General features: G+C 47.0%; 1 protein-coding gene across 1 annotated transcript in view; it reads right to left on the bottom strand.

The window, feature by feature from the left end:
- The window catches only part of ITGAM (integrin subunit alpha M), a 45,798-nt gene extending 24,075 nt beyond the window's left edge, over positions 1-21,723 (bottom strand). The window contains exons 1-12 of the mRNA XM_032156027.2: positions 21,646-21,723; positions 19,897-20,002; positions 16,115-16,218; positions 15,729-15,799; positions 15,462-15,579; positions 10,809-10,939; positions 9,905-10,050; positions 8,413-8,566; positions 6,229-6,379; positions 5,172-5,245; positions 4,864-4,993; positions 3,828-3,970 (exon numbers count right to left, since the gene is read on the bottom strand). Coding sequence (XP_032011918.1) covers positions 3,828-3,970; positions 4,864-4,993; positions 5,172-5,245; positions 6,229-6,379; positions 8,413-8,566; positions 9,905-10,050; positions 10,809-10,939; positions 15,462-15,579; positions 15,729-15,799; positions 16,115-16,218; positions 19,897-20,002; positions 21,646-21,673 — 1,356 coding nt within the window. The 5' untranslated portion in view covers positions 21,674-21,723. The remainder of the gene's footprint in view (positions 1-3,827; positions 3,971-4,863; positions 4,994-5,171; positions 5,246-6,228; positions 6,380-8,412; positions 8,567-9,904; positions 10,051-10,808; positions 10,940-15,461; positions 15,580-15,728; positions 15,800-16,114; positions 16,219-19,896; positions 20,003-21,645) is intronic.
- Between the last annotated feature and the right edge of the window lie 219 nt (positions 21,724-21,942).

Raw genomic sequence — 21,942 nt, 5'->3', positions numbered from 1 at the left:
TTCTTTGAAACCAACGAGAACAAAGACACAACATACCAGAATCTCTGAGACACATTTAAAGCAGTGTGTAGAGGGAAATTTATAGCACTAAATGCCCACAAGAGAAAGCACGAAAGATCTAAAATTGACACCCTAACATCACGATTAAAAGAACTAGAGAAGCAAGTGCAAACACATTCAAAGGCTAGCAGAAGGCAAGAAATAACTAAGATCAGAGCAGAACTGAAGGAAACGGAGACACAAAAAACCCTTCAAAAAATTAATGAATCCAGGAGCTGGTTTTTTGAAAAGATCAACAAAATTGATAGATCGCTAGCAAGACTGATAAAGAAGAAAAGAGAGAAGAATCAAATAGATGCAATACCAAATGATAAGGGGGATATCACCACCAATCCCACAGAAATACAAACTATCATCAGAGAATACTATAAACACCTCTACGCAAATAAACTAGAAAATCTAGAAGAAATGGATAAATTCCTCGACACATACACTCTCCCAAGACTAAACCAGGAAGAAGTTGAATCCCTGAATAGACCAATAACAGGCTCTGAAATTGAGGCAATAATTAATAGCCTATCAACCAAAAAAAGTCCAGGACCAGACGGATTCACAGCTGAATTCTACCAGAGGTACAAGGAGAGCTGGCAACATTCCTTCTGAGCTATTCAAATCAATAGAAAAAGAGGGAATCCTCCCTAACTCATTTTTTGAGGCCAGCATCATCTTGATACCAAAGCCTGGCAGAGACACAACAAAAAAAAGAGAATTTCAGACCAATATCCCTGATGAACATCGATGCAAAAATCCTCAGTAAAATACTGGCAAACTGAATCCAGCAGCACATCAAAAAGCTTACCCAGCATGATCAAGTGGGCTTCATCCCTGGGATGCAAGGCTGATTCAACATACGAAAATCAATAAACATAATCCATCATATAAACAGAACCAAAGACAAAAACCACATGATTATCTCAATAGATGCAGAAAAGGCCTTTAACAAAATTCAACAGCCCTTCATGCTGAAAACTCTCAATAAACTAGGTATTGATGGTATGTATCTCAAAATAATAAGAGCTGTTTATGACAAACCCACAGCCAATATCATACTGAATGGGCAAAAACTGGAAGCATTCCCTTTGAAAACTGGCACAAGACAGGGATGCCCTCTCTCACCACTCCTATTCAACACAGTGTTGGAAGTTCTGGCCAGGGCAATCAGGCAGGAGAAAGAAACAAAGGGTATTCAGTTAGGAAAAGAGGAAGTCAAATTGTCCCTGTTTGCAGATGACATGATTGTATATCTAGAAAACCCCATTGTCTCAACCCAAAATTTCCTTAAGCTGATAAGCAACTTCAGCAAAGTCTCAGGATACAAAATCAGTGTGCAAAAATCACAAGCATTCCTATACACCAATAACAGACAAACAGAGAGCTAAATCATGAGTGAACTCCCATTCACAATTGCCTCAAAGAGAATAAAATACCTAGGAATCTAACTTACAAGGGATGTGAAAGACCTCTTCAAGGAGAACTACAAACCACTGCTCAGTGAAATAAAAGAGGACACAAACAAATGGAAGAACATTCCATGCTCATGGATAGGAAGAATAAATGTCATGAAAATGGCCATACTGACCAAGGTAATTTATAGATTCAATGCCATCCCCATCCAGCTACCAATGACTTTCTTCACAGAATTGGAAAAAATTACTTTAAAGTTCATATGGAACCAAAAAAGAGCCTGCATTGCCAAGACAATCCTAAGCCAAAAGAACAAAGCTGGAGGCATCATGCTACCTGACTTCAAACTATATTACAAGGCTACAGTAACCAAAACAGCATGGTACTGGTACCAAAACAGAAATATAGACCAATGGAACAGAACAGAGCCCTCAGAAATAATACAAAACATCTACAACAATCTGATCTTTGACAAACCTGACAAAAACAAGAAATGGGAAGAGGATTCCCTATTTAATAAATGGTGCTGGAAAAACTGGCCAGCCATATGTCGAAAGCTGAAACTGGATCCCTTCCTTACACCTTATTAAAAAATTAATTCGAGATGGATTAAAGACTTAAATATTAGACCTAAAACCATAAAAACCCTAGAAGGAAACCTAGGCAATACCATTCAGGACATAGGCATGGGCAAGGACTTCACGACTAAAACACCAAAAGCAATGGCAACAAAAGCCAAAATTGACAAATGGGATCTAATTAAACTAAAGAGCTTCTGCACAGCAAAAGAAACTACCATCAGAGTGAACAGGCAACCTACAGAATGGGAGAAAATTTTTACAATCTACCCATCTGACAAAGGGCTAATATCCAGAATCTACAAAGAACTTAAATAAATTTACAAGAAAAAATCAAACAACCCCATCAAAAAGTGGGCAAAGGATATGAACAGACACTTCTCAAAAGAAGACATTTATGCAGCCAACAGACACATGAAAAAATGCTTATCATGACTGGCCATCAGAGAAATGCAAATCAAAACCACAATGAGATACCATCTCACACCACTTAGAATGGTGATCATTAAAAAGTCAGGAAACAACAGGTGCTGGAGAGGATGTGGAGAAATAGGAACACTTTTACACTGTTGGTGGGACTATAAACTAGTTCAACCATTGTGGAAGACAGTGTGGCGATTCCTCAAGGACCTAGAACTAGAAATACCATTTGACCCAGCCATCCCATTACTGAGTATATACCCAAAGGATTATAAATCATGCTGCTATAAAGGCACATGCACACATATGTTTATTGCAGCACTATCACAATAGCAAAGACTTGGAACCAACCCAAATGTCCATCAATGATAGACTGGATTAAGAAAATGTGGCACATATACACCATGGAATACTACGCAGCCATAAAAAATGATGAGTTCATGTCCTTTGTAGGGACATGGATGAAGCTGGAAACCATCATTCTGAGCAAACTGTTGCAAGGACAGAAAACCAAACACCACATGTTCTCATTCATAGGTGGGAATTGAACAATGAGAACACTTGGACACAGGGTAGGGAACATCACACACCAGTGCCCGTCGTGGGTTGGAGGGAGGGGGGAGGGATAGCATTAGCAGATATACCTAATGTAAATGACAAGTTAATGGGTGCAGCACACCAACATGGCACATGTATACATATGCAACAAACCTGCACGTTGTGCACATGTACCCTAGAACTTAAAGTATAATAAAATAAAAATAAAAATAAAATAAAGAACTGCAGGCACCATATCATGGGTGCAGTCCTATTTCAGGAATTTGCAAGAATGATTTTGACTAGAGAGTTTTGCCTCACTCACTAGTTCCCACATAATATGTGACAATGCTGCTTTTGCAGGGGTGATATTCAAAATAATGAACAGCTGGGGCTGCACAGGTACTGAGCAGGGGCATGGCTGGAGCAGATCCTAGAGGGTCTGTGAAGTGTCCTGCCCGACCTCATAGTTGCTGGATCATGGGGAAGCCCACAGAGACTGGGGAAGCACCAGAGTGCATGGGTGCTTATTTCAATATTTTATTAACTAACATGGCTATCTTGGTTATATACGGGTTGAATACCAGCTCTGAGTAAAGAAAGACCCATAGAGAGCTCTGTACAGGCAAGCATTGTTATTTATCATTGTTAAAAAGCTGAGGACATAGCATTCTCAAATGCTAAGCTGATCCCACAACTCCCCAGCTCACAGCCCCCAAAGGCTCCTTTACAAGAGGGCCGTGCATGTCATCTGAATGCCCCTCCTGGGATCTCTAAGCCCCCAGGGTGCCTTTGTTTGCACAAACATGCTCCACAAACCGCACTCACCTGGGTGCCCTTGACATTAGCGTTGGGCTCCCACATGCCAGCGTTCTGCCTGAACATCGCCACCAGGCCGATGTGCTGATATCGAGGTGCCCCCAGAACCAGGCTTTGCACCTGGTTCCGCAAGACGATGGCGGCAGCATAACCTGAAGGTGGGGGTCTGAGAGGTGAAGTGCATTCCCTGCCCCCTCCTCTGCCATGCAGACCCACCCCTTGAGTAGGGGCACTGGGGCAGCCCCACGCTTGCTGTGTTGGGTTAACTGATCCCTATGATATATTTATCTTTATGAACATAATTACAATTCAATTTAGAAGTTTCTGGCCAGGTGCGGTGGCTCACACCTGTAATCCCCGCATTTTGGGAGTCTGAGGCAGGTGGATCACGTGAGGTCAGGAGCTCCAGACCAGCCTGGCCAACATGGTGAAACCCGGTCTCTACTAAAAATACAAAAAAAGACCGGGCACGGTGGCTCATGCCTGTAATCCCAGCACTTTGGGAGGCCGAGCCAGGTGGATCACCTGAGGTTGGGAGTTCGCGACCAGCCTAACCGACATGGAGAAATCCCACCTCTACTAAAAATACAAAATTAGCCGGGCGTGGCGGCACATGCCTGTAATTCCAGCTACTCAGGAGGCTGAGGCAGGAGAATCGCTTGAACCTGGGAGACGGAGGTTGTGGTGAGCCAAGATCACATTATTACACTCCAGCCTGGGCAACAAGAGTGAAACCCCATCTCAAAAAAAAAAAAAAAAATTTGCCAGGGGTTGTGGTGCTTTCTTGTAATACCAGCTACTCGGGAGGCTGAGGTAGGAGAATCGCTTGAGCACAGGAGGCAGAGGTTGTAGTGAGCCGAGATTGTGCCATTGCACTACAGCCTGGGCGACAAGAAAGAAACTCCACCTCAAAAAAAAAAAAAAAATTGAAGTTTCGGTCTTTAAAGCTATCCCAAGAGCCTATGAAAGACTCAGACATCTACGCTGGTTGACTTATGCCAAATCCTGACCCCTTCTTAGAGTAACCCTTGCCCTCCCCACTTACCCAAGTAAGCATCATTCATGTCTGAATCCACTCTGGTCATGTTGATGAAGGTGCTTTTCTCCTTTGATGTATATAGAAAGGCTCCACCAGCCCAGTCATAGCTCCCCACAGTGCTCAGCAAGAGGCCGTTCTGGGAAAGGGGTAGAACAGTGTTGATGAGGAAGGAAGAAGGGATCACCGCTGCCCCTCACAGAGCTACTTCCCAAGTACCTATCACAGAGAAGAGTCCCCAAACCCCCACATCTCTCCTATCTCTTCTTCTTGCTACCCCCTGCCCCACCCCCGCAATTTAATGAAGGGCCACTTACAGAGGTGATGGCAGTGCTGAAGCCTTCCTGAGACATCTCATGCTCAAAGGAGCTGCTACTTCCTGTCTGAGTACCTGTGAAGAAGAAAACTTTCTACATTAAAGAAAGCAGAAGGCCGGGCACGGTGGCTCACGCCTGTAATCCCAACATTTTGGGAGGCTGAGATGGGCAGATCACTTGAGGTCAGGAGTTAGAGACCAGTCTGGCGAACATGGTGAAACCCCGTCTCTACTAAAACTACAAAAATTAGCTGGGCGTGGTGGTATGCACCTGTAATCCCACCTACTCGGGAGGCTGAGGAAGGAGAATCACTTGAACCTGGGAGGCAGAGGTTGCAGTGAGCCAAGATTGCACCACTGCACTCCAGCCTAGGCAATAGAGCGAGACTCAGTCTCAAAAAAAGAGAAAAAGAAAAGAAAAGAAAACAGAAGAACCTAGCACAGGTACTGAAAACCCAAATGCTCTGGTGGCCACAGACAAAAGGAGACTCCGGCGGGATCTGTGTCAAGCTGGACAGCATACGTCCCTCTTAGAAGGGTGGCAGCCATTCACCTCCAGCCACTTCCTACCAAGTGGGAATGTGGTCTTCAAGGTCTTCAAGGTGTCTAATCTTCCAGCTTTTCAAGATAAGCCATAAACCCACACTGTACATGAAATCCCCCAATTTCTAAATTCCTTTTATTCAACAAACATTTATTGAGCACCTTCTGAGTACCAGGCACTATTCTAGGCAACTGGGATACAACAGAGAACCAAACAGATGACTGCTGGCAACACATCCAAATTTTTGTTAAAATACTGGGTGAGATTTGACTCCCCCATACTCCAATTTACCAGCCTATAGCCAAGATTTGCAAAATTACAGGTAAAAGTATGGATTCTTTGACTTCAAAGGAATTGATGAAGTGAGGCTGGGACTGGGAGCTGAAGGAAGTGGAGAGAGTTGATGCTGGGGGATACCAAGGGTTAGGAAGGTCTGGATTCTAGAGGGGACTATGTGTTCTGGGGTGGGGGGCTGCCTCTGGAGCTGCTCTGGGAGCACAGATGCCTGACTCACCCTCGATCGCAAAGATCTTCTCTCGAAGCTGGTTCTGAATGGTCTTCAGAGCCTCGAAGTTATTCACCTGGAACACGTGATCACGAGGCGGCTTGGATGCGATGGTATTAAGCTCTTGGCGGGAATTCACACTGTGGAAGGCATCTCCCACCTGTTACCAAGGAACAGAGGCCAAATCATGGTCTGAGGCTAGCAGTATCATCTGGCAAAGACAACTCTGCAGGAAACTAGTCTGAACCATTATTTATCAAGTGAGGAAATGCATCAGAAGGTCCCTGGGACAGGGTTACCAGGTATAGTTGGGCAGGTTGTACACTGCACAAGGCACTGTGCCAAGGAAGCAAGTTGGAGCAGAAACCCGGCTGCTGATCCATCTGCTGTGCCACGTCTCCTGGTGTGGAGCTGACCTCCCCCTAGAGGAAGGGGAGCCTTTTTCTTTATATGAAGGTATGTCCTACGTGCCAAGGCATGTATCCATGGTGATATCGCTTTCTGTGTCATGCAAGTGCTGTAGTAGTTTGATTACACTGATGATCCTGACTCCTTGCCTCTTCTTGTATCCAAGCCCTTTCCCCCAGCGCTCTGCTGTGCCCGCCTGCTCTTGGTGGAGTCATCTGCCCCCTTCATCGCCTCTGGGCTCAGGCATGAGTCTTGCTTTAGCCCATTGTATACAGAACACCCTTGACATAACTGACCCCATATTAGAAAAAGGCTCCATTCTATATTTCACAGGGCACTTTGCCAACAAGGATAAAGTTGTTTTAAACAAATTTTTAAAATAGACCAGGTGCAGTGGCTCATGCCTATAATCCCACACTTTGGAAGGCCAAGGCAGGCGGATCACTTGAGGTCAGGAGTTCAAGACCAACCTGGCCAACATGGTGAAACCCCATCTCTACTAACAATACAAAAAAAAAAATTAGCCAGGCATGGTGTTGCATGCCTGTAGTCCCAGCTACTCGGGAGGCTGAAGCACAAGAACTGCTTGAACTCGGGAGGTGGAGGTTGCAGTGAGCCAAGATCATGCCACTGCACTCCAGCCTGAGCGATAGAGCAAGACTCAGTTTCAAAATAAATAAATAAATAAATATAAATAAATAAAATAAACAAATAAAGACTACATCCAACCAGATTAGGATGCAAACAAGCACATTCTTCTCTGTCTGTTCTCACCAGATGGCTCTGTGACTAGAAGAGATCAGGCCTTCAGCAGCTCAAAGCAGCCGTTGGAACTCATACCTCGCAGTCGCTCATGATGACAACCTGGCATTTGCTGCCAAGGGCTCCGCCGCATCAAAGACTCTGCCTTGCAAGACTAACGGGACCAGGACCCTTGGGCTCAGACCAGGAGTCCTTTTCATTCATCTTTTCTCCTCTTTCTTTTTCTTCTGATGTTAAATATTACTTTGTTTGCTGTGGAATGTTTAACCTATAACTTTTACATATTGATTAAGTATACTATTATATATGGTTTGCAATATTGACTGACTTGTGGGTGGCTTGAGCCAGAGTGTCTGAGGGAACAGGATGCACTAAGGAGAACTGCCTCCTTGGGAATTCCATGCAGCTCGTGGCATTTGTGATTGAAATAGCATCAACGAAAGATGTTGCGGAAAGACACAAACCTGCATGGACCTGGTTATCTCTAACCTTGCACCGCTCATGACACCCATGGATGTTATCAAACATGATGCAGAGACATGAAAAAGCACCTGCAACATCTCCACTGTTCTCTTGCTCCCCTGCCTTCCCCATGAGGACATGCCCAGCCTAGCCCTGGAGAATGAAAGCCAGGTTGACAAAGGGCCAAGTCACCCCAGTGGTTCTACCCAAGGCCATCTGGTCCAGTAGATGACATAGCTGGCAACCCTCAGAAACAGAGAGAGCCTGGCCAAGATCAGCAGAGCAGCCTGCCAACCTGCAGCTAATGACAGTGAGGAAGGCCACTGAGACCAGCACTCTTGGCCGGCTGACCCACAGGCTTACTTATTATTTTAAGCTGCTGAATTTTGGGATAGTTTATTATACAGCATTGATGTGGCAACAGATAGCTGATACGGTGTATATGAGCTAGCATTAGCTCTCAGGTCACTTTGATTTTATTAATATTTGCAAATTGAAGGGAGGATAGATCCACATAGAAACCCTCCACAGAAGCATCACCCTGAGAGCTGCATTCCATACCCCAATGACGTAGCGAATGACTCCTTCTCTGTCTGCCTCAGGGATGACATCTTCATATCCCAAGGGATCGCCAAACTTTTCTCCATCTGTGATGACAACTAGGATCTTAAAGGCATTCTTTCGGGCTCCCTGGGTGATGTTAAACAGCTCTCGTCTGTGCGGGAAACAGGAGGGACAAAGTCAAATGCAAGTAGATGACATACTAATTTTTTTTTTTTTTTTTTTTTTTTAAGAAATAGACACTCACTCTGTTATCCAGGCTGGAGTGCAGAGACACAATCATAGCTCACTGCAGACTTGAACACCTGGGCTCAAGCGATTCTCCTGCCTCAGCCTCCTGAGTAGCTGGGACTACAGGCAGGTACCACCACACCTGGTTTATTTTTTCATCTTTTTAGAGATAGAGTCTCACTATGTTGTCAATTGGTCTTGAACTCCTGGCCTCAAGTGATCCTCCCACCTTGGCCTCCCAAAGTGCTGACATTACCGGTGTAAGCCCCTGCACCTAGCCAGAGATGCTATTAACATCAGAAAGGAAATGTCAGCAGAGTCCCAGACACAGATACAGCTAGGCAAGGCCTCGGAGGGTCTCCGTCTCCCCGAGACGTAGCACTGAGACGCAACTGCCCCGAGATCTGGAAAAGCAGCAGGGAAGGGAAAGGAAACCTTCACGGTTTTTGTTTTTATACGTTCGCATAATTTGGGTTTTTTAACTGAGTATTATTACTTTTGAATTTTAAAAATATATATATTTATGGCTGACACCTGTAATCCCAGCACTATGGGAAGCCAAGTCGGGTGAATCACCTGAGATCAGAAGCTCAAGACCAGCCTGGTCAACATGGTGAAACCCCGTCTCTACTAAAAATACAAAAATTAGCTGATGGTGGTGGGGGGCGCATGTAATCCCAGCTACTCAGGAGGCTGAGGTAGGAGAATTGCTTGAACCCGGGAGGTGGAGGTTGCAGTGAGCCGAGATCAGGCCACTGCACTCCAGCCTGGGTGACGGAGTGAGATTCCGTCTCAAAAAATAAATACATGTATATACATATATATATAAACTTAATTGGCCTTCAGGAAACCTCTCCCAGAGCACTGCACCAGCTCCCCAGCCCCTCTAGGACTCTCCAGTGCTTCTTGTACTTTTGTCCCAACCCCATCCTTGCCTCTACACACACCCCAAAATCAGAGTGAACTTCCCAAAATGAGACATGGCGATATCTCACCACGGGCTGTAAAGCTGCCCTTGCTTCCCTGGCCTGAGCTGATCCTTGTAGCTTCCCTCCAGACACCTTTCCCTCACTTCCCCACTCCACTCCCACCTGTCACTCACGACGTGTCCTTTCATGAACACACCACGCACAGCCTCCCCACCTCTGCCGGTGGGAAAGCATCCTCTACCACCCCTGTCTGACCAGCTCCCTTCATCCATCAAAGCCCAGCTGAAAGTGTCTCCTCCTCCCTCCATCCTAAGTGAAAAGGGGAAACTTACACCACTTTGCGGATGCCCGTGGCCGTGTGTGTCCGCCCAAACAGCTGCATTATTGGCTTCACCAGTGATCTCGGGTTAGGGTTGGCCTGGAACTCTTTGAAGGTAAAGTGAGTCCAGAATTCCTCAGAGTACTGCATCAAAGAGAACTGCGGAGGGGGTGGCTGGTGTGATGCTAGAGAAGGTACCCCCACCCCTCAGACATCTCCCAGCAAGCTCCACAAAGATCTTAAACACTCCAGTCTCCAAATTCCTCCTCTGCGCTGCCCCTAATCCCCTGCCTCACCAGGACGGAGAGCTGCCAGCAGCTCCCATCTCTCCTCAATACTAGAACATGGCCAGCGGCCGGGAGCAGTGGCTCACACCTGTAATCCCAGCACTTTGGGAAGCCGAGGTGGGTGGATCACTTGAGGTCAGGAGTTCGAGACTAGCCTGGCCAAAATGGTGAAACCCCGTCTCTACCAAAAACACAAAAACTAGCCGGGCATGGTGGCATGTGCCTGTAATCCCCACTACTCAGAAGGCTGAGGCAAGAGAATTGCTTGAACCCAGGAGGCGGAGGTTGCAGTGAGCCGAGATCATGCCACTGCACTCCAGCCTAAGCAAGTGAGATTCTGTCTCAAAAAAATAAGAAATAAAAACGAAAATAGAACTCAGCCAACAATGACATGTAGGCTTCATCTCCCATGCCAACCTTAACAATTAGAGCTGCCTGCTTTATAAAAGGCTGAAAGAATGCTGAGGCTGCATCCAACAGAGCAGAAAAGAGACTCAGGAAGGCAAACCATAATCGATTGCCAATTTGGCAATCTCTGCAATTGAACTGGGAGGAGAACGCGGTGGCCCAGTTGCCATGTATCTTCCAGCCCCGTGTGGGCTCTTCCCTAACCTACCCATGGGCCCTCACCAAAGTTTTGGACTTTTTTAATTGCTCCATCACAGTTGAGACAAACTCCTTCATCTTCTGAAAGTCATTTGGGTTGATGCTACCGGAGCCATCAATCAAGAAGGCGATGTCACTATCCTCTTGAGGACACCCTGGGGAAGGGGAAAAAGAGTATGAATCAAGTAATCTGACACTTGGTGTTTTGGGTTTTTTTGCATGTCAGCCCTCTGTTGAACAATGAGAATATAGGACCCCGTCTCTATAAAAAATATATATATGTTAAATATATATAAAAATTATATATGATATATGTAATTTTTAACGTGTATATAGATAGATATATATATATCTATATACACGTTAAAAATTAGCCAGGCACGGTGGCACATGCCTGTAGTCCCAGCTCCTCAGGAGGCTGAGGGTGGGGGATCACTTCAGCCCAAAAGGTTGAGGCTTCAGTGAGCTATGATCACGCCATTGCACTCCAGCCTGGGCCACAGAGAAAGACCCTGTCTCTAAAAAATAAATAAATAAGTAAATAAACAAGGACAAAGTGGTATGGAAAACTTTCGTTAATTCTGCCCAAGGGAATCAGGGAACGTGGTGATGTTTGACTGGATCTTGAGGAACAGGAAATAATTTGCCCAGCTGGGCGAGGTGGCTCACACCTATAATCCCAGCACTTTGGGAGGCTGAGGCAAGTGGATCACTTGAGATCAGGAGTTTGAGACCAGCCTGGCCGACATGGTGAAATCCCATCTCTATTAAAAATACAAAAAGTAGCTGAGATCGCACCACTGCACTCCAGCCTGGGTCACAGAGCAAGACTTCGAAGAAAAGGAAGGAAAGGAACGGAAAGGGAAGGGAAGGGAAGGGAAGGGAAGGGAAGGGAAGGGAAAGGAAGGGAAAGGAAGGGAAGGGAAGGGAAGGGAAGGGAAGGGAAGGGAAAGGAGAAGAAAGGAAGAAAGGAGAAGAAGGGAAGAAAGGAAAGAAGGAAAGAAAGAGGAGGGAGGGAGAGAGGAAGGAAGGAAGGAAGGAAGGAAGGAAGGAAGGAATGAAGGATTTGCCAGATATACAAAAGGAGTAGATTCTAGAAAAGGGAATGGCACACACATATAAAGCGATGTGGAATGTGCTCCTCTGCCTTCTGCCCCATCCCCAAATCCACTTTCTACCCATCGCCATTCAGCTCTGTGGCCTGGGAGGTCAACCTGCAGGGACCCCATCACCAGGACTCTGTTGCCCTCGGATTCCCATTGGATTTGGCAGATGAGGGGGCTCAACAGAAGCCTGGAGGGAGGAGGGCAGTGAGGTCCGGGTGTTCTCCCATTGAGGTTGCTTGGGGACGGCTATGTCCTTCACAAAAGACCAACTGTTCCTCAGAAGGAGGCCAGCTCCACATGACTCTCTCCAGACCCTGGTGAGCTCTCCCTCTCCTCAACCCATAAACCCAGGGGTGGCAACAGACCTGCTTGCCCAGGGCTTGGAAAGTCCCTGATGGCTCCATTAGGCCTGTCACAGCTTTATAATTACTCCCTTTATAAATAAACCCCCCTCTTTGTAAATAAATCTTACCGAAACCACCTTTGCAAAATTATGACTGAGACAGTGAAAGAGATCTAACTTAACCGACTCCATCTTGCTTCTAACCTCCAAACTGTCCGTGTTCATTCCTGGGCGTAGGCTGAACTAACTTTGGGAGAAACTTAGTTTATAGTTTATAGTTTAAACAAAGATCATAACAGCCCTTTCCGAAAGTGACCTCCTTCTTGCTTGGGGACTAGATTGCCTTTGTAGGACTAACATTAGCCACAAGATGAGAAATTATGATTTAGGAGTCATGCAGCTGGAGGCTACAAGATTCTGACCCTCCCTAAACTGCTCCTAAAATCAGCGCTTGAGATATTTTGCAGACCTTGCACTTGATGGATCAGCTGGCACCGCCCAGATCAATAAACTGGTTCATCCGATCTTGCAGCCCCCACCCAGGAACCAACTGAATGCAAGAAGACAGCTCCGACTACCGGTGATTTCATCCCTGACCAATCAGCACTCCCGGCTCACTGGCTTCCCCTGCGACCTACCAAGTTATCCTTAAAAACTCTGCTCCCCAAATGCTCAGGGAGACTGATTCGAGTGATAATAAAACTCTGGTCCCCTGCACAGCCGGCTCTGTGTGAATTACTCTTTCTCTATTGCAATTCTGCTGTCTTGATGAATCAGCTCTGTCTAGGCAGCAGGCAAGGTGAACCCCTTGGGCAGTTACATTACTGGAATGTATTTTGGTCCCAGTTGAGACTCCTACTGATACATGGGACAAGGGCCTCAAAAGCATTCTGGCAGAATCCAGGAATGCCGTTCGATGGAAACAGCACTACAGGGACAAACGTATGTGATGGCGATGGAGACACAGCGGTGGCATCAAGCAAAGAACAGTGGGCAAGGGCCTCTACTCCAATATAGGGAGCTCGACTTTATCTGTAGGCAATGGGGAGCCACGGAAGGTTCTTAGAAAAGGAAGTGAGATGATTTGTTTTGTATTTTGGAAAGACTGGCAGGGCACAGTGGCTCATGCCTGTAACCCCAGCACTTTGGGAGGCCTCCTAAAAAGGCCTCCAGTGCCCCTAGGTGGAGAGGGAAGCTGAAGGCCAGCCGGGGGTGAAGAGAATGCACTCAGGAAGTTTGGGTGGTGAGGGTGGGGAGAGATGGCAGGAGATGAGGAGGAGACTGGAAGAGAGAAGATTGTTTCATGGCTATCGATTGTGGTGGCTGATCGTTTTTCAGATACAGGTAGAATGAGAGTGTTTACAGCCAGAGGAAGGGAGAAGTTAAATGTCCTAGACAGAAAACGAGTGATTCAAGAGATGCTGGGCCAGGCACAGTGGCTCACACCTGTGATCCCAGCACTATGGGAGGCTGAGGTGGGAAGATCTCTTGAGCCCAAGAGTTCGAGACCAGCCTGGGCAACAAGGTGAAACCCCATCTCTACAAAAGATACAAAAATCAGTATATGCGCACCTGTGATCCCAGCTACTCTGGAGGCTGAGGCACAAGAATTTCTTGAGCACAGGAGGCAGAGGCTGCAGTGAGCCGAGATTGTGCCACTGCACTCCAGCTTAGGTGACAGAGCGAGACCCTGTCTCAAAAAAAAAAAAAAGAAAAAAGAAAGATAGGTGATCACCTTAGTTGGTGCATGACAAACTCTCAAAAGCCCAGACGGAAGAATTTAGTCATGGGACGGAGGAGAGACAGGTCTTCCTCTAAAATCAGTGAGTCACTGCCAGGAGTGTTGTCATTATGGAAATTTGAGAAAAAGGAGAAAGTGCGGTGTTACATCTCTTTTACAATTTGTCTAACAAATTCCAGCGAAGACTGGAAAACCGCTTATTAAGATAAAATAAGAGAAGGGGAAAGTGGAGGGAGTCCAGGCCTGAAGCTTTTGTTTCCTCTGTGGAAGAAGGAGGATTATCTGTGGAGGGTGAAGTATAGAGGAACAGGGCTTGAGAAAGAAAAAGAAAATGCAAGGGAGAAACATTCGCCTGTGGTGCCAGAATCAACATGAAGACAAGCAAAAAGATGGCAGAGCCATTGAACAAAGCAGTGGGGAAATGCAGCTTGAAAGATCCATGCACTCTGGCCAGGCACAGTGGCTCATGCCCACCACTCATTCCCTGGCTCATTCCCAGCATTTTGGGAAGCCAAAGTGGGCAGATCACCAGAGCTCAGGAGTTCGAGACCAGCCTGGCTAACATGGTGAAACCCCGTCTCTGCTAAAAATACAAAAATTAGCCAGGTGTGGTAGCGGGCACCTGTAATCCCAGCTACTTGGGAAGATGGGGCAGGAGAATCACTTGAACCCAGGAGGCAGAGGTTGCAGTAAGCCGGGATCATGCCACTGCACTCCAGCCTGGGTGACAGAGCGAGACTCAGCCTCAAAAAAAAAAAAAAATCCATACAGTCACTCAGAATCTCAATCAATGGAGGTTTAGGGAACAGGGGTGTGGAAGGCAGCCCCCCAAGATGGTCCCCAAGATTCCCACTTCCTGCCAATGACACCTTGCACCATCCCCTCCTCTGCAGTGTGACCTGGACTTATTTTTTAAAGACAGGGTCTTGCTCTGTCACCCAGGTTGGAGTACAGTGGTGCAATCATAGCTTGCTGCAGCTTCAACTTCCCAGTCTCAAGTGATCCTCCTGAGTAGCTGGGACTGCAGGTACGTGCCACCACACCTGGCTAATTTTTTTTTTTTTTTTGTAGAGACGGGGGTTTCCGTATGTTGCCCAGGCTTGTCTTGAACTCATGGCCTCAAGCAATCTTCCCACCTCGGCCTCCAAATAGCTAAGACTACAGGTGCTCATCACCACACTCAGATAATTTTTTTTTTTTTTTTTTTTTTTTTTTTTAGAGACAGGGCCTCACTACGTTGCCTGGGCTGATCTCAAACTCCTGGGCTCCCAAAGTGTTGGGATTGCAGGTGTGAGCCACTGTGCCTAGCCAAGGAGTTTTCCTAAAGTACAAGACCCTAGCACCTCCCTAGCTTCTCTCTCTAATGGGACCCAGTTCCCCCACCCTTCTGCATCCAGAGCCCAGACCTTGAGCAGACGTCACCTCAGTCCTGCCCCCTCCCCTGGTCTTTTGCTGCCCATCTGTTCCCTCTGCCAAAGGCAACCCACCTCGGAGGGCCTCTGGGAACTTCTGGGGCTGCCGCCGTAGGTTGGATCCAAACAGGAAGCAGAGCCCTTTCACATACGTGTTCTCACTGCAAGTCTGGTGCACGGTGGGGCCACAGGCCTACGGGGCAGGAGCCAGTGGAAGGGGCTGCCCCTGCTTCCTGTCCTTGTACCCCAGCACCTCCACCCTCCACAAGACCCCCAGCCCCACCATGCGTGGGCCCCCCAAACACCCTCATTTGGATGCTCCTCTGATCCAGCCCCACTCACCAGCAGCTGGGGGGGGCTGGTGGTGGCTGCCAGGGACAGGCCCAGGGACATGTTCACGGCCTCCACGGGGACTGCGGGGACAGATATGGGCCTGGTCACCCTCAGGGGGGCGACAGAGAAGGCTGTGGAAGAGCTGGGCAGGGGTCACCTCCATGCGGGAGACAAGGAGGTCTGATGGTGAAGGGGGATCCTAAATCTTGGGAAAGAAAGGAACATGGAGGGATTGCCTGGGGATGTCTAGGGTAGAGACTGCAGGCAAAGGAGAGGGTAGGGAGGCAGACACCTGTGTCCCCACCACAGATCCCCCAGGACACAGGAGTGCCTGGCAAGTCCCTGTGTGTTCACAGGGGGAATCCCAGTCCCGGCCCGGCGGGGCAGTGACTCACCCTGCAGGTGGATGGGCTCGCATGAGCCTATGCTGTAGTCGCACTGGTAGAGGCTGCCCCTTTGGTTGTCAGCCACTATCTCCTGGGGGGCTCCAACCACCACCCTATGGGGAGAAGTGGGAATAGAGAAAACCCCAACATGTGGGGAGAGAAGGAGACCACAGAAGACCTCTGCCACCCAGAGGAAGGTGGGGGCCCATACCCGGATTGCTGAATTCCCATGACTAGGAGGAAGAATTAGCAAAGAAAAAAATGCGAAAATGTTAAGACTCAGAATGAGAAAAGGTCTTCCTAAGAATGACACAAAAACCAGAAGTCATTTAAAAATAGGACCAGGCACAGTGGCTCATGCTTCTAATCCTAGCACTTTGGGAGGCCGAGGAGGGAGGATTGCCTGAGCTCAGGAGTTCAAGATCAGCCTGGGCAACATGGTGAAACCCCGTCTCTACTAAAAATACAAAAAATTAGCCAGGCATGGTGGTGCATACCTGTAATCCCAGCTAAACGGGAGGCTGAGGCAAGAGAATTGCTTGAACTCGAGAGGCAGAGGTTGCAATGAGCCAAGATAGCACCACTGCACTCCAGCCTGGGAGACAGGACAAGACTCTGTCCCAAAAAATAAATGAATAAATTTTAACAATAAATATAGGTCAATTCAAGCTGGGCACCATGGCTCATGCCTTTAATCCCAGCACCTTGGGAGGTTGAGGCAGGAGCATCATTTGAGACCAGGAGTTTGAAAGTAGCCTGGGTAACATAGCGAGACCCCATCTCTACAAAAAATGTTTTTAAAAATTAGCCAGTTGTGGTACACACCTGTAGTCCCAGGCCAACCTTTTTTTTTTTTTTTTTTTTTTGGAGACAGGGTCTCACTCTGTTGCCCAAGATGGAGTCCAGTGGCATAATCATAGCTCACTGCAACCTCTGCCTCCTGGGCTCAAGCAATGCTCCCACCTCAGTCTCCCAAAGCGCTAGAATTACAGGCATGAGCCACTGGACCCAACCCACACAGTCATTTTATTTATTTTTATTTTTATTTATTTTCTTTCTTTGAGACAGATTCTCACACCATCACCCAGGCTGGAGTACAGTGGTGTGATCTCAGCTCACTGCTGCAACCTCTGCCTCCCGGGTTCAAGCATTCCTCCTGTCTCAACCTCCTGAGTAGCTGGGATTACAGGTGTGTGCCACCATCCTTGGCTAATTTGTGTATTTTTAGTAGAGATGAGGTTTCCTTATGTTGGCTAGGCTAGTCTCGAACTCCTGGCTTCAAGCGACCAGCCCAGCTCGGCCTCCCAAAATGCTGGGATTACAGGCATAAGCCCCTGCGCCCAGCCTCCACACAGTCATTTTAAATAAATTTCTAGGCCGGGCGCAGTGGCTCACACCTGTAATCCCTGCACTTTGGGAGGCCGAGGCGGGTGGATCACGAGGTCAGGAGATCAAGACTATCCTGGGTAACATGGTGAAACCCCATCTGTACTAAAAATACAAAAAAATTAGCCAGGCATGGTGGCATGCACCTGTAGTCCCAGCTACTCGGGAGGCTGAGGCAGGAGAATGGCTTGAAACCAGGAGGCAGAGGTTGCAGTGAGCCGAGATCGCTCCACTGCACTCCAGCCTGGGTGACAGAGCGAGACTCTGTCTCAATAAATAAATAAATAAATAAATAAATAAATAAATAAATAAATAAATAATAAATAAATAAATAAATAAATAAATAAATAAATAAATAAATAAATAAGTAAATTTCTGTATGTGATAAACTACCATAAGCACACTCAAAAGAAAAATAATACACAAGGGAGAGAGATTCACAACTCATACCCCAGACTACTTTCCTCAGTGTACTCAAAGCTTGTACAAACTAGTAAAAAAAAAAAGAAAGAAAAATGGCCAACAGATAAGAAAAACATGTTCACAGAAAATGCCTCTCTCATAAAAAAAAGAAGCAATTTAAAGCTAAATTAAGATACCACTTCTCACCTACTGAATTTGCAGAGATCAGTAAGTTTGATAGCACAATGAGTTGGCAAATGAGTGAGGGAGTATGAGGAAGTAGGTATTTTCATCAATTTCTGGTGTGAGTGTAAATTGCTGCCACCACTGTAGAGGGTGATCTGGAAACATCTATTAAAATTGCAGGTGCTCATGCACCCCTGGATACCACAATCCCAGTGCTAGCCTTTACTTCCAAATAGGTTTGCACATGTGCAAAATGTCAGCATTGTTCATAGAGCAAAAGTTTGGAAACAATCTAAATGATCATTAACAAGAGATCTAATGTAATGTAAAAGGAGATTACAAGCCAGGCGCGGTGGCTCACACCTGTAATCCCAGCACTTTGGGAGGCCAAGGCAGGTGGATCACCTGAGCTCAGGAGTTCGAGACCAACCTGGCCAACATGGTGAAACCCTGTCTCTACAAAAATACAAAAATTAGCTGGGCGTGGTGGCAGGCACCTGTAATCCAAGCTACTCAGGAGGCTGAGGTAGGAGAATTGCTTGAACCCAGAAGGCAGAAGTTGCAGTGAGCCAAGATCATGCCACTGCACTCCAGCCTGGGTGACAGAGCGAGTCTTTAAAAAAAAAAAAAAAAGGTAAATTATAGTATCTCCAAATTATGGCATGCAATGCAAGCATAACATGGAATTAATGGACTCAAATCACCAGGCTGTATTATGTGAGATAAAGCAAAGAGCAGAGACCAGCCTCCTTCTTCTGGAAAGGTACTATCACCTCCACAAATACTGTTTCTGTAAAGGTAAATGTTTTAGCCTTCGCAGTCCATACAATCTCCATCACAGCTCCTGAATTCTGCCATTACAGCTCAAAAGTGGCCATAGCCAGGCACAGTGGTTTACACCTATCATCCCAGCAAGTTGGGAGGCCCAAGCAAGAGGATGACTTGAGGCCAGGAGTTTGAGACCAGATTGGGCAACAGAGTGAGACCTCGTCTATACAAAAAAATCAAAAAAATTAGCCAGGTGTGGTGGCACATGTCTGTAGTCCCAGCTACTCAGGAGGCTAAGGTGGGAGGATTGCTTGAGCCCAGGAGTTTGAGTCTGCAGTGAGCTATGATTGCACCCGTGCACTCCAGGCTGAATGACAGAACAAGACCATGTCAGAAAGGAAAGAAATAAAGAAATGGAAGGAAGGAAGGAAGGAAGGAAGGAAGGAAGGAAGGAAGGGAGGGAGGAAGGGAGGGAGGGGGGGAAGAGAGAACTAGAAGGAAGGGAGGGAACGGAGGGAAGGAAGGAAGGGAGGGAAGGAGGGAAGGAGGGAAGCAGGGAATGAGAGAGGAAGGAAGGAAGGAAGGAAGGGAGGGAGGAAGGGAGGGAGGGAGGGAGGGGCAATAAACAGTAAGTGACAAGTGGACGGGGTTGTTTTCAATAAAATTTATTCACAAAAATAGGCGGCAGCCTGCAGGCAGGCCTTAATTTCAGTACAATGTGTGCTACACATGGTGTGTTGGCTGAGGGAGGGAACGTGTATGTGTTATGTACACACAGAGTCTCCCCAAAAGAACACACAAGAAACCATTCATCAGGTCCCCCCTGGGAAGGGAACTGGGGGAAGGGAGTAAGGAAGAGATTTTTACTCTTACACCCTTTTGCATCTTTTGAATTTAGAACACTGTAAATTCAAAAGATGAATTTGTTGTATATTTTGAACTGATTTATCTATTGAAAAAAATCACTCAATGAAATCGCTGATTTTTTTCAGGTGTGTAAGTCTTGGAGCGAAAGCACTGAGAAAGGGGGCTCCATCTGAGGGTCTCACCTGGATCCCTGAAGCTGGACCACGCTCTGCCCGAAGCCCCTTGCGTTCTCTTGGAAGGTCATTGCATTTTCAGTGTCCAAGTTGAACCCATGACATAAGGTCAAGGCTAAAGGGAGAATGGGGGAAGGGTCAAGCAGAGGAAAGTTGCATGCCAGCCAGGGGCTGTAGTCCTAGCACTTTGGAAGGCTGAGGCAGGAGGATCACTTGAGCCCAGGAAGTTGAGGCTGCAGTGAGCCCTGATTGTGCCACTGCACTCCAGCCTGAGCAACAGAGAGAGATCCTATCTCAAAATTAAACACACAAAAAAAACAAAAAATAATAATAATTTAAAAGAAAGCAATGGCTGGGTGTGGTGGCTCAGGCCTGTTATCCCAATAATTTAAGAGGCTGACGTGGGAGGATCACCTGGGCTCAGGAGTTTAAGAGCAGCCTAGGCAACACAGTGAGACCCCATCTCTACAAAAATAAAAAATTAGCCGGGTGTAGTGGTACATGCCTGTAGTCCCAGCTACTCAGGAGGCTGAGGTGGGAGGATTGCTTGAACCCAGGAGGTCAAGGCTGCAGTGAACCATGATCATGCCACTGCACTGCAGCCTGGGCAACAGAGCAAGACCCTGTATTTAAAAAAAAAAAAAAAAAAAGATAGCAGCATGTCTTCCTGCTCCATTCCCTTTCCCATCCATTCGGTCACCCTAACTAACCCAGCCTCCAGATGTCTGCTTCCCAGGTCCAGCTCTGATAGCCTGGGGCAGGGATTAGCATACTTTTTCTATAAACAGCCAGATAGTAAATTTTAGGTTTTGCAGATCAAGAGGCTGACAGAATATGTTGCACAAGTACTTATATAACAAGACAGAAAATACTTTTCCACAAATTTGTCATTAGGGAAATTCCAAACGTAATGATTGAGTACAATTTGTTTGTAATACGGGTTTACAAATGAGACAAATAGAATTCTTCGGGGGTGGTGCTCCCTATCATCAAATCGATTATCAGTGTTCATTTTCAATCTCTGGCTGGCAGGTTGTGCAAAAACAGGTGGTGGGCCATATCGGGCCCCCAGGCCACTGTTTGCTTACTCCTGACCTAAGAACCACCGTCATGGGGCACGTCCAGTCCTGCTCTGAATTCCAGCCTCCCTTCTGAGCACCCAAATGGCTTCTTCCCCCGGTGTCACCATAATGATGATTTGCCCAACAATGAAGTTTCTATACATTCTTAATTAGATAATTTCCTTCCTATGCAGCTTTCAAGTACTTCCTTCCCTTTTGAGGAGAATTTCATTTTCCACAACATATAAGCATAAAAGGAAACAAACTCAAAACATTTTCATTCATCAGTCATTCAACAAACATTTGCACCCGGGACTTTGCAAAATAGAACCGGAGGCAAAGTGGAGATGGTGAGAGGGGATCCAGGAGGAAGCACTCAGGAAGGGGGCCTCACACCTGCTGTGCACCCTGGGCCATGTCACTTCTCCTCCCTGGGCCTCCTTCTCCTCATGTGTGAAGCAAGGGGACCGGCAAGCAGCCTTGTACAGTCCATGAATGTGGTCATTCATCCAGGCTTCCCTGGCCAGCCTGTCTGGGTCTAGCTGTTTCCCTGCTTCTTCTTGAACGCTTTCTCCTTCCCCAAATCCCCTTTGCCTCTCCCCAGACTGACTGCTACATATTCTGGGCCCTCTCTTTATGACAGACCCAAAAGTTCCCCTCCTCCCCACCCAGAGTCCCCCACCCCACCCCCATGCACCTGTTAGCAGAAGGACTCTGAGAGCCATGGCTGGAAGGAGCCAGAACCTGGAAGGAGGTGAACCAGGGGTTGCAGGCACCACTGAGGAACCCCAGGGAAGCCACCAAAGCAAGGAAGGGCAGAAAAGGAGAAGTAGGAGGCAGAAGTCTATCAGAGAGTCAAAGGAAGAGGGTGGAGGCTCAGTGAGCACATAGCCCTGCCTGGTCTTCCTCCCAGGACTGCCCACAGCCTGCCCACCCTTCCTCCCCAGCTTCCTGGCCCAAACCCTCAAAGTCAATACCACTATCCAAAAGGTGC

Source organism: Hylobates moloch, unplaced genomic scaffold (genome assembly GCF_009828535.3).
Source record: "Hylobates moloch isolate HMO894 unplaced genomic scaffold, HMol_V3 SCAFFOLD_6, whole genome shotgun sequence".
Classification (NCBI taxonomy): Eukaryota; Metazoa; Chordata; class Mammalia; order Primates; family Hylobatidae; genus Hylobates; species Hylobates moloch.
Note: the sequence above shows the minus strand (reverse complement) of the source record. Positions and strands in the feature narration are given on the sequence as shown.